The 13,449-nt window shown below is 41.8% G+C and overlaps 1 protein-coding gene across 4 annotated transcripts in view; it reads right to left on the bottom strand.

Annotated features, from left to right (window-relative positions):
* ZNF638 (zinc finger protein 638) overlaps positions 1 to 13,449 on the bottom strand; it is a 570,425-nt gene that overhangs the window by 287,014 nt on the left and 269,962 nt on the right. For all 4 annotated transcript variants that reach the window (XM_033953374.1, XM_033953362.1, XM_033953382.1 and 1 more), the window contains exons 8-9: positions 11,281 to 11,409; positions 5,187 to 5,221 (exon numbers count right to left, since the gene is read on the bottom strand). In XM_033953374.1, the coding sequence (XP_033809265.1) occupies positions 5,187 to 5,221; positions 11,281 to 11,409 (164 nt within the window). The remainder of the gene's footprint in view (positions 1 to 5,186; positions 5,222 to 11,280; positions 11,410 to 13,449) is intronic.

Below are 13,449 nucleotides of genomic sequence, written 5' to 3'. Positions count from 1 at the left end.
TAATTTTTAAAAAATTTTAATAGCAATTAATAGGAAATATATATGTATTAATGTTTCTACCTTTTTTGTAAAATATAGTAAAGGTGTAAATTAGAAACATTGAACTTTTGAAATTATGAAACTATTTATTTAACTCAGAATAGAATGTAATACAAAAAAAGTTAAAACATTCGAAATCTTAATGAGAAGGATGAACCTGGTGTGCTGCTACCAATTTATTAATCCTCAGCTCTATTTTCGTCAGCAGTAATCTTAAATCACCGCGATTAACTATTTGCAATTGGTTTCTTTTTTTTGTTAATAAATTGGTTACCGCACTGAACCCACGTTCCACTAAATATGATGAAGGAAATGCAATTAAGAACTTTTGAATTACAGCCCATATTTCAGGATAAGCCATAGGGATCTCCTTTTGCAGCCAAAATTGTTGGTAGCCGCTTTTGAATTTAAATTTCAATTCATCATTTGTAGTTACTTCATCAGTTCTTCTTGTAACTGTGGAAATTCTTCTGTGTTTACACTTGAAAAAGGATCCAAAAACCAATCAGGTATGTTCATTTTCAAAATATCATCAAATCGTTGATTAAAATCTGAATGGAGAGCATCCAAGTGCTCACAAAAAGAAAATATGTCTTCATCTTTATTTTCTGCTCCTGATAAATTTGAGAATTGGCTGAATTCCCCTCGTCCAAAGTTTCATTTGTACAGAAGAAGTTTTGTCACAAATGCAGAAATAACAGATTTTGTTTTTATTAAATTCACTTCATCACCTTGAAGCTGAAGATTGCTTTCATTTTATTTTATTTTTTTTTAATCTTTATTCATTTTCAGATATTACAACAAGTTTATAATAATCAAACAGAAAATCTTTAACTAATCACTTGACAATCTTACTTAAATTCCTTCAAACATCCTATATAATAAAAGGCTAACTCGCGCATGCGCACTCCTATTTGCGTGTTCCGTGCGCTGTAGGTCTGTGGTCGCAGGAGTGCGCATGCGTGAGTCCCCAGCCTTCTTCCCAGCACCTACCTTGGCTGTTAGCAGCGGCGCCTCATCTCCTGTGGGGACCTCATGTGTGCTGTGTCCGTCCGTGGCCGCGGCTTGAGGCGTATGTGCCAGTTAGGTGCATCGGGCGACAGGAGCGGCACTGGCGGCGGATGGCGGGAGGAGGGCTCATGGTCCTGCCGCCACTGTCGCTCCTGTTCACAGCGGCCTGCACGTCGCAGACTCCCCCCCCCCCTTCCCGCAACAACCGCTACTGCTCCTGTTCAAAGCGGCCTGCTGAGGTTCGCGACCGGCTGTAACGAACCTCGCAGGCCGCTCTCCACATGGTAGCACGTTCCCTCTGACGCGATCGCGTCAGAGGGAACATGCTACCGAGTTGGAGAGCGGCCTGCGAGGTTCGTTACAGCCGGCCGCGAACCTCAGCAGGCCACTTTGAACAGGAGGATCAGCCACCACGGGGATCGTGAGAAGAGCCGCCGAAAAAAAACCTTCAGCCGCAGCAGAGAACCTTCAGCACGCAAGAAGGGAACGGGTGGGGCCGAACGGAGCAGGGCAGCTCACGGTAAGAGAAGGGAATGGGGGTGGGGGGGAAATGCTTCTATTGCTTCAGCAGGGACCTGGAGGGGAAGGGAAATATCACTGCTGCTTCTGCAAAGAAAGTGGTGGGGGGGGGAAGAGAAGGGAATGGGGGTGGGGGGAAATGCTGCTACTACTTCACAGGGATCTGGAGGGGAAGGGAAATATCACTGCTGCTTCTGCAAATAAAAGTGGGGGGGGGGAGACAAGGAATGGGGGGTGGGAGAAAATACTGCTACTGCTTCAGCAGGGACCTGGAGGGGAAGGGAAATACCGCTGCTGCTTCTGCAAAGGAAAGTGGGGGGGAGGGGAGAGAAGGGAATGGGGGGTGGGAGAGACAGAAAGAAAGACAGACAGACAAAGGGTGCCAGGGAGAGAGAGAGAAAAATTGCAGGAGGGAGAGACACAGAAAGAAAGGAAGAAAGAGACAGGAGCAGGGAGAGAGACATAAATAAAGACAGAGAGCCATATATTCTAGCACCCGTTAATGTAACGGGCTTAAACACTAGTATAAATATAAAAGAATCCCTACAAACCCATCCATATTAATAATAAACAATTATCAATTATTATCTTTCACATTCTCACCCCCCTATATTTTATCTAATACTAAGATGTTTAAAATTGCTTTCATTAAATTTTTGAAACAAGTCTGTCAAGTAAGCAATGTCACTTTTGAATTGAATTAAATTGGATCGTAAAGCATCATTTTTATCTTTCAAGAACTCCAGCACCGAGTTAAACAGTTTATAAAACCTATTTAAACAGGCACCCTTTGACAACCAAGGAACTTCTGTATAAAGCAGCAAACGATTAAATTCTTTATCGTTTTCAATGCAAAGCTGTTTAAATAATCTGTCATTCAATGATTTGCTTCTGATTATGTTGATAGCTTTAATTACATATTGTAATGAATTATGTAGGCGTGCACTTAAATTTTTGGCAACTAGATGTTGACGATGGATGATACAGTGTACTATGAATACATTCGGCACCTCCTTTTTTAAATATGCAAGAAAACCTCTGTAGCGCCCTACCATCGCTGGAGCACCATCTGTGGCTACTGATAAGATATTACTCAGAGGTATTTCTTTTTCTTTAAAAAACTCATCCAATGCATGAAATATTGATTCTCCTTTAGTATCAGTTTGCAAATATTTTGCAAATAATAATTCTTGGCAAATTTGTTCCTCCTTTGTGAACTGCACGTATGCTAAAAGTAAAGCTTCATTTCCTGGCAAAGTTGACTCATCAAGCTGAATAGAAAACCGAGATGTTTTTAAATATCCACACAATAAATCTTCAACATCTTGAGCCATTTCATCAATTCTTCTTTGCACTGTATATTTGCTCAACGAAATTGTCTTGATAATATCAGATGCTGGCTTGTGTAGCACAGTACGTATTACTTCACTTATAGCCGGTATAATTAGTTCTTCACCAATAGTATGAGGTTTTCCCGATTTGGCAATCATTAACGAAATATTGTAAGAAGCAAGCAAGCCATCGCCATCTTGTGTGGTTGAAAAGAGTTTTGTCAATGTCGGTTGTTTGATAAATTTTTCTTTCAGTGTTCTAAAATAAGATAAATCCTTATCTTTTTTATCACCATGAATTTAGTCAAATGTTCTTATAGTCTGGAAGGCTTCATAGCTTCGTTTGATAAAACTTTCTGGCAAATCAGGCACATTGGTAATGTATTGTTTATAGGCTACTCAATAAAGCCATATTTCAAATATTCAATATTATATTGTCTACATTTTTTCTTTGGTTGAACCATTATTATCTGTAGAAAAAATAAATTTTTTAACCCTTTGAACCCCTGCCTATCTGTCACCACTACCCGTGGGGCCGTTAAACAGGCCCAGTTCTACTGAATTCTGTGTGTAGGCAAGATGAAACTTTGCATCCCCAAACAAAAATGAATTAATTTTTAAGATGAACAAAAATTAAAAAAACACTGAAAATCCAAATTTTTTTATTGCATTAGAAAATATTATGCAAAAATAACGTAAATAAATCATAATTAAAAGTGAATTTTCCTAGCTTTTAATTCTACAAAATCTTTTACCAAATCTTCTGTCTAATTCAAGCCCAATTTTAGGCGTAGCTCCACTACTAGGCTCGGTTTTAGGCATAGGGCCTACGCCATAGGCCCTACGCCTAAAACCGAGCCTAGTAGTGGAGCTGAAAAGGGAGGGAGGTCAGGGTTCAAAGGGTTAAAGGGGTATTTTTAATAATATTTTTTTAGTAATTTTTTGAAATATTTTTGTAAAAAACAAACTAAAATAAATACTGATAAATAAATAAACATGATAGTATTAATTGTAAAGCGCATATAATTATTACAAAATAAATAAATAATACTCACCAATTATAGTCGCACTATTTGTTAGTTAACTTTAACTTGTCACAATATCATAACACAACAATCTAACCTTTGAGTTATATTACGCGTAATAATTACGGAGAAATCTCCTAATTCATAGTGTGCTCCAAAATCTGCTGGTAATACTGCCAGTAGCCAGTACTACTGGTGCCTTTCCAGGCTTTGGCCTTGCGTTCGACCAATCGCACGAGTGGCAGTTATCCGCAGCAATGCTCGTAGTGCTCACGTGTTTTGGAACGGCAATTCAGTGGCACCACATGAACAGTAGCAGTGCGCGATTGCACATATCTCAATGCAAGTGAGGGAGTATGCGGGAACCGAGCCAATGTCCAGTACGTTGTTCAAAGAAAAGTTAAGCGTTATGAGCGGAATACATAAATCAATTTTTCTAAATCTTCTCTTCTTTCTTTTATACTATCACCGCCCCCTTACAGTTATTCATCGCCCCCCAAATGCACCTGTGGCTATCACCGCCCCCCTGAATCGCTGCAGTGCCCACCAGGGGGCGGTGGCGCCCACTTTGGGAATCACTGGTCTAGAGCAATGTTTCTCAACACAGTCCAGGAGTACTCCCCCTTGCCAGTCAGGTTTTCAGGATATCCATATTGAATTTGCATAAACTTGATTTGTATACACTGCCTTCATTATATGTAAATTTCTTTCATGCATATTCATTGTGGATATCTTGAAAACCTGACTGGCAAGAGGGTACTCCAGGACCGACTTGAGAAATACTGATCTAGAGTCCAACCCAATGTTAAGATGGATGACAACAGAAAGAAGAAATGACCATAAATTTCTTATATAATAAATTTAAAATAGTCTAACAACATTCTATAACAGGGATGTCCAACCTTTTGGTTTCCCTGGGCCGAATTGGCAGAAAAAAAAATTTCTGGGGCCACACAAATGCACAAACGCTACAGCAAGATAGAGGAGGGAGCCAGCAAGATGGTAAACACCCGGGGGCAGCAGAGGAAAACATTGCATCGCCCTCAACCGGGGCCGCACAAAATACTTCATGGGGCCACAGGGGGCCATAACTTAACACACAGGAAAAACAGCAGCTAAAGTTAAACTACAAATGCAGGGTATCACTTCTTAAAACCTGTCAAGCAAAAAAAATACCTAAGCTATATTTTTATGTGAACATTTATGCTTGATTTACTTTAACATTTAAATCGAAATCTCAAGTATAATAATTTTCACTTACGCTTTTTTCTGTACATCTTCCTTAGATTTCTCCTCCTATAAAAAAAATATGTACATATTTATGTATTTAATATATAGCATTAGCCTTAAGACACAAATAATGAATATGCAAATCTTATAGTTAATTCCTCCCTAATGAAAGATTAGGTTCTTACCTTTGCTAATCTTTCTTGTAAATTCACACTTTATTCCAGGACCAGTGGGTTATTTCCCTCCTCCTGCCAGGGTCTGTAGGAAGCCTCAAAACTTAAGAGGCTTTCTCCTCCCCCCCCCCATCATTGAGCATACTCCACAGCTTAGCAGTCAGTAACAAAGCAGCCAGGAACATATGTAGAGGATAAAAACAAGAGAGAGAGAGAGAGAGAGAGGTATAGGGACATTCCCCTCAAATTAAGTATAATCTGCTCACAATTATACAGGCAAAACAGCAACAAATCAGAGTATCAAACATCAGTGACCTAAATGGCAAGAACAGTGCTAGTATTAGAAACAAAATGCACTGGCCTAAGGGGGTGCCCGTACTGAAGAACCACTTCCCCCCAAAAAAAAAAACAAAAAACAAAACTGAGTGCTATCTCCATTCTGAAGGCACTCTAATAAAAGCTGGACAGAAGACAAATCATAAAGGCAGAAAATCGGTGAATCAGCAAGCATAGGGTGGGTTCCCAGAATAAAGTGTGGATTTACAAGAAAGAAGATTAGCAAAGTAAGAACTTAATCTTTTGTTCTTGTACAATCCCACTTTATTCCGGGACTAGTGGGACGTAACATACAAATTCTGAAAATTCAGGGTGGGACTAACAAGTTTGTCGCCAAAACCGAGGCACCAAAAGCAGCATCCTGCTTGGCCACCATATCGATCCTGTAAAATTTGGTGAAAGTATGCAAAGAGGAACAGGTAGCGGCCCTGGAAATCTCATCCAGAGAAACAGCCGATGACTCTTCCCAAGAAGATGAAACCCCTCTGTTTGAATAAGCCTGTACCCCGAGGGGGTGCTTATTTCCATCCATCACATAAGCCATGAAAATGGCCATGCAAATCCACCTGGAAATGGAAATCTCGGATAAGATGGCTTCCCTCTGCAGGCAGGACTCGTTAAAACAAACAGGAGGTCAGAGAGACGAAACCTGTTGGGAGACCTCCAAATACTGCAACAAACATCAATGCATGTCCATGGACTGCAACAGCTGGTCTTGTTCCTCAGTACTAGAGGAAGCAAAAACAAGAAGCTGAACTTCCTGATGCACACAGAAAGTGAAAACCACCACCAAAAGAAACGAACAGTAAAACAGCCTCACCGTGGAATCCGTAATATGCAAACGGGATCCCTGCAGGAGAGAAAGAGCTTGAAGCTTCAAAATCCTGGGGGCTGAAGCAATAGCCATCCGGAAGACCATCTTGATCATGAGATCCATCAGAGACACCTGCTCTAGAGGCTTTTAAGGGGGATGAGCTAGATAGCGAGGAACCAGGAGGCCTTAGACAAGGCAAGGCACGACCTGCAGAAAATGAACCACATCCAGATGAACTGCCAATGAGCTCCTCAGAGAAGGAGGGCCCTTATACAGAAGGCCTGAAATCAGAACTTGGAGTGAATTTTCTGTTAGACCTTTCTTCAGGCTATTCTGCATAAACTCCAGGACCCGAAGAAACAATGAAGGAGAAGGGTCCACCTGCCTCAGGGCTCACCAGGACTGGTAACACCTCCAAGCCTTCACACATAGGCTGCCACTGCGGTCTTCCAGTTGCTGTGAAGCATAGTGGCAATCGCTTCCGAAGAAGAGCCCCGGTAATTCACAGCCGTGCTCAAGAGCCATGACATAAGATCAAAACAGTTCAGATCCTGTATCGCAAGGGGACCCTGTGTGAGAAGATGAGAATGACAAGGGAGCAGAAGCCACCGATCCTGCTGAGAACCAAGACAGCATACCACGGCCACCCCAGTCAATCAGGCACCACAAGAATCACTGGAACCTTGTGGGCCGCTATTCGTCCTATCATTGGCCACGAGGGAAGACAAAGATCTTCCTGCGGCCAGGACTGAACCAGATCTTCCAGCCCTTCGCTGCCTGCCTCACAAGGACTGAAGAATCTATCGGCATTCTTGTTGATCATAGTCACCATCAGGACGAACGTGGGACAACTCCACTGGCTCCATTATGCAATCAAATGCTTTGCGAGAGAGAGAGAGAGAGAGACCACTCTCCGAGGTCAAATGCCCTATGAGAGTCAGCTTGAAGGAAGCCACTCCTGCATCATGTGCCGCTGACAGTGCCACAAGATATTTCTCCATCCACCAAAAAAGCAACTGAGCCTCCAAGCTCAGAAAGGGATGCCTCGTGCCAACCTGTCAACTGATGTAAGTCACGGCAAGTTTCTTGCTGAAAATTTAAATTTTCCATTAGAGGCCATTCCATCTATTAATAAAACTTACTTTCTTCTAATACCTAAGAGGAAAAACATCTCCCCTTAAAATGCTTCAACAACTAGAAATGAAGGCCTATTTCAGGATTTGACTGGGATTTTGGAAAAGACCGAGCTACTCTACTGGTGAACTTTGTATTTGAACAGGATCCTGCATCTGTCATGAAAATTTTCTTCAAGAAGGGAGTAATCCCATTTTGTGATCAGAGAATATGGATATATCCAGATGCAATGAAGTCCATGCAAGACAGACAAAGAGAATTCTTAGTAATGTGAGTTGAAACAAGAAAATTGAGTGCTACCTTCCTGCTTGCCTATCCCTGTAAATGTATAGTAAAATATTTGAGCGTAAGATATGTGTTTTTCCTCCCGAAACATTTAAGATCCTTTTTGGACCTTAAGAAGCTGACTAGTAGCTCTGGATGAGAAATATATGAAATAGTTGAGGTTTAGACCAGGGGTGTCCAATGTCGGTCCTCGAGGGCCGCAATCCAGTCGGGTTTTCAGGATTTCCCCAATAAATATTCATGAGATCTATATACAAGCACTGCTTTCAATGCATATTCATTGGGGAAATCCTAAAAACCCGACTGGATTGCGGCCCTCAAGGACCGACAATGGACACCCCTGGTTTAGACCATTTAAACCTTTTCTTGAAAATTATTATCCCATATTATCTGTATCTCTCCCCCATAATGTAGTTCTCTGAGGAGATTTATTCCAAAGATTTACTTAGTTTAATAATTTCCTTTTCTTTTTCTATATTGGAATTTACTCTGTTACTAGTATTATAACTTGTAATTGTATAAAGTTATAAAAAATAAAAAAGAACAACATAAGAATAGCCTTATTGGGTAAGCCCAATGGTCCATCAAGCCCAGTAGCCTGTTCTCACAGTGGCCAATCTAGGTCACTAGTACCTGGCCAAAACCCAAAGAGTAGCAACATTCCATGCTATCAATCCAGGGCAAGCAGAGGCTTTCCCAATGTCTTAATAACAGACTATGGACTTTTCCTCCAAGAACTTGTCCAAACCTTTCTTAAAACCAGCTATGCTACAACGCTTTCCAGAGCTTAACTATTCTCCGAGTGAAAAAATATTTCCTCCTATTGGTTTTAAAAGTATTTCCCTGCAATTTCATCGAGTGTCTCCTAGTCTTTGTAATTTATGACAGGGTGAAAATCGATCCACTTGTACCCATTCTACTCCACACAGGATTTTGTAGACTTCAATCATATCTCCCCTCAGCCCTCTTTTCCAAGCTGGAGCCCTAATCTTTTTAGTCTTTCCTCACACGAGAGGAATTCCATCCCCTTTATCATCTTGGTCACTCTTTTTTTAACCTTTTCTAGTGCCACTACAGTCGACTCCACCTAAGTGCACATTGGTTAAGCACATGCTTCGGTTATCCGCACCCTACCACCATGGTCCTTTTTTTTTTTTTTTTTTTTTTTTACATTAAAGTCAATGGACGTAAACTCCAGATATTTGCAATTCGGATAAGCACACAATCCGTTTATGTGCCCTGTCATAAGCCAACCTCTATTCTTTCACCTTACATTCACTCCGGTTAAATGCAATCACGTTCTAACTGGAAATGGCTAGGCTTCACACAGCAGCTTAAGCGCTGGTACAGCTGGGAAAGTGAGTGCTGGGTCAGCGAGTGGTCCACTTCCACTCAAGCTTTAGGGCATAGCTTTCTTGTACTTTAGGCTCCAGCAGCCCACGCATCATATTTAAACTGAGCCAACTTAGCTATAGCCTCCCCCTACCCCCCAATCCTATTAAGTGCACACTCCGTTTAAGCGCACGTGGCAACCCAGTCCGAGGGGGGTGCATTTAAGTGGAGTTGACTGTATATCTTTCATGCGATAAGGAGACCAGAACTGAATGCAATACTCCAGGTGAGGTCGCATCATGGAGCGATACAGACACATTATAATATTCTTAAGTCTTGTTAACCATCCCTTTTTTTAAATAATTCCTATCATCTTGTTTGCTTTTTTGGCCGCCGCCACACATTGGGCGGAAGGTTTCATCATATGACACCCAGATCCCTTTCTTGGGTGCTAACCCCCAGATGGACCCTAACATCCGATAATCTGCAAATTTAATCAGCTCACTCGTCATTTCAATTTCCAGATCGTTTATAAATAAGTTAAATAGCACCGGTCCCAGTACAGATCCCTGCAGCACTCCACTGTTTACTCTCCTCCATTGAGAAAAATTACCATTTAACCCTACCCCCTGTTTTCTATCCAATAACCAATTCCTAATCCACAACTGAACTTTGCCTCCTATTCCATGACTCTAATTATCTCAAGAGCCTCTTATGAGGAACTTAGTCAAAAGCTTCAACTGGCTCATAATGAAATAAAGTGCTCATCCAAATAGTAACATCTTTTAGTCAGTGAATTTCAAAAGAATAAAAACACTTTCAACTACTGTAAAATTGAAATGAAATGGATTTCTTCACAGATTTTATATATGAAACCACTTCCCAAGGTCCAGAGTCTGACGACTGAGATAATCAGCCTGAATGTATGCCACTGATAGCACAATCAAGTATCTCTCCACCCACAGGAAGAGAATCCAGGCCTCCACACTCAGTGAGGAGCTCCTGGTGCTGCCCTGCATCAAGACAACACAGACAGCTTGATGATGGAGATGGCCTTCAAATTGGAGAAGAGCCAGTCGAATCACCTGCAGTTCCAGGCGATTGATCACTTCAGCTTCAACTCCTGGAAGGAGTTAGATCAAATCCACCAAATGCATGGGTATGAAAAATCTTTGAAATATTGTGGGCAGAATTTTCAAATTTTTTGCACAAAATTCTGCCAGGAGTACCGTATTTTCATGTAAATAACGCGCACCCGTGTAAAACGCGCACACGGGTATCGCGCGCGGGAAACCGAAAATATGTAAAAAAAAAAATTTGTATACCGCGCATGCTGCCCCGACTCTCCTTTCGCCCGCCCCAACTCTCCTCTGGCCACCCCGACTCTCCTTTCGCCCTCCCCGACTCTCCTCTCCCCCTTGAAGTCCTGTCCCCACCTTGAAAGCCTGATAACCCACCCCCCCACCCGACGTCCGATTCACCCTCCCCCCCCCCCCGCAGGACCGCTCGCACCCCCACCCCGAAGGACTGCTCGCACGCTGACGTCAGAGAAAGGGCAGGACCGCCGGAAGAGGAAGCAGCGCAGGTGCAGGGCTCACAGAAGGGCCGGGACCGCCAAGAGGAAGCAGCAGGACACCGGTAGGAGCGTCTACATGATGGGGGGGGGTGTCGGGAGGCTGTGGGGGTGCGGGTGGGAGTGCGTGCGAGCGGTCCTTCGGGGTGGGGGTGTGTGCGAGCGGTCCTTCGGGGTGGGGGTGCGTGCGAGCGGTCCTGCAGGGGGGTGAATCGGACGTTGGGGGGGGAGGAACTGTGTAAAAAAAAAATTTGTACAACGCGCTCACGCGTATAACGCGCAAGGTTATGCACGGTTTGTAAAATCGTGTATAAAGCGCGCGTTATATGCGTGAAAATACGGTATTTAAGTACAACAATTTCAAAAAAAAAAAAAAAGATCTAGATGAAAAATCCCATCCCATTAGTCTCTTGCACAATGAAATTTATTAAGAATACTGAGAAATCACTTCCCATTCTGTTACTCACTCTGTACCTACCGGTTCTGCAGGTTTTTGCTGTTTTGCTATACGCAATTTCACACGTTTTCTATTTATCAGCACTGGAACAGTTTCACTGAATTTTACAGCTGCAACTGCAGCCTCCTTGTAGTTGGTTTCCAAATAGGCCTAGAAAATTATAAATTTATAGTTCAGCAATTTACAGTAAGGACAATCCAGTCAAAACACAAAAGATAAGAAACTTTTAGGAAACCTATCTAGTGCAATAAAGAATTAAAATCAATCGGCTATGACAGCCAGGTTTTGAAGATAAAGGCAGTGAAAAAGATTGTAATTCCTACATCACAACTAAAAGCCTTAGTGCATTAACTTAAGGAAGCTAATCCCAGCCCAAAAGTACAGGCAGGTGAAAAAACAGCATGTCTGAACAAGTTTTGAGTAGGGATTCATGTCAAGTTTAAGCTATTAAGAATGCTTAGAAATTATACTTTTATCCATCAATAAAGCTAATAGCTGACCCATTAATAAAGTTCATCACAAACTGTGCACTGCAAGACGCCGGTGCCAGCTGAATGCATACAGGACGTGCCTCTTGTGGTGAGAGTCATGTCCTATAGGCAGTCAGCTAGCACCTCTCCTTCTTTTCACACCACTCCTCCTAAAGCACCCCCCCCCCCCACCCCCTATCAGCAGTAATAGAAGGCTTTGGCCGCATTTGGAGGGCATCTGCGCATGTCGACGCATTTCTGGATGCCCTCCAGCCATGGCCTCAAAGTTTGAAGCACACTGCGTAAAAACATCTAGAAGAACCACAGGCACACAAAAAACAACCAACATACAGAAAATAAATGTATGCATGTTCCCTTTCTATTAAAACTGAACAGAGTACACCTAACTTCATTTATGAAATGAAGACAGTCAAATGTACATTTGTATTAAACTACATCTTATGGCTTAATGTTCTGAAATATTCTAGGCTTTCCATTAAGGATAAACAATGATTAAAAAAAAAAAAGGAATAGTAAATAGAAACGCACAAGACATGGCCACTAATTATCAAGGTTAGAATTGAGCTTTAGCCTGAAAAACTGCCTATTAACACTGATTGCAAATCTTCTATAGCAGCCTAAGACAATATTACTTTAGCCTTTCCTTGAATCCATATATAAGACTTTTGGGTGAAAGGCTGATGAGTCTAGGAACATTTGTAGTCTTATGCCGATAACATTTTTATCTTAAGCCATTCTCTGGAAAATTTTGAGGAAGCATATGGCTTTGCTCAGAATATAACCAAACTAGCTGATAATTGGACAAATAATTTTTTTGAAATTGAATAAACAAAAAAAAGAAAAGAAAAGAAAAACCAAAAACAAACAAGTTGGTCTCCTTTGGCAATCCAGAAGGGTTTATTCGTAAAAACTGTACCACACACAGAAGAATCACTTATAATACAAGGGTAAATAAAAAAAAGTAGAGGCAAAAAGCACAGTTACTTACCATAACAGGTGTTATCCAGGGACAGCAGGCAGATATTCTTAACTGATGGGTGATGGCACGTACCAGGGCTCCATCGCTGCCGTCATCCATCAGTTAAGAATATGCTGCCTGCTTGTCCTGGGATAATACATTTAACGGTTTTAATAAAAGTAACTAAGCTATGGAATATATCACTTTTCTACATAGTCCCCATGGAAGACGACATTTGTTGTATCGTTCAACTAGCTTCTGCATTCCTGCAGAAAAGTTTTTCAGCTACTTCAGAAGCCAGGTGAGCACCACTTCTTTTACTTCATCATCATAAGTGAATCTGCAACCTTGCAGCATCTCCTTCAGTGGACCAAAGATGTGATAATCACTAGGCACCAGATCCGGGCTGTAAAGATGTGGAAGATGTTCAAACCCAAGCAGTTGCACTGTTTCTTCTCTCGCTACTGTTGTATGGAGGACGTGCATCGTCATGGTGCAGCAAGACAGTTTTGGACAACATTCCTCTTTTTCTGCAAATTGCAGTAGTTTTCACTGTTTGCCCGTGCGCTTGGAAATGAGTCAGAACAGGCCTCTTCATATATCAAAAGGAGGTTAACATGGTTTTCATGGAGGATGGCTCACATTCAAATTTCTTCTTCACTGGAGAAGATGGATGTCTCTACTCCATGCTTTGTCTTTTGCACTCCAGGTCGTAGTGACAGAGACTCCAGTAGATAGAAC

This window comes from Geotrypetes seraphini, chromosome 1, assembly GCF_902459505.1.
Source record: "Geotrypetes seraphini chromosome 1, aGeoSer1.1, whole genome shotgun sequence".
Lineage (NCBI taxonomy): Eukaryota > Metazoa > Chordata > Amphibia > Gymnophiona > Dermophiidae > Geotrypetes > Geotrypetes seraphini.
Note: the sequence above shows the minus strand (reverse complement) of the source record. Positions and strands in the feature narration are given on the sequence as shown.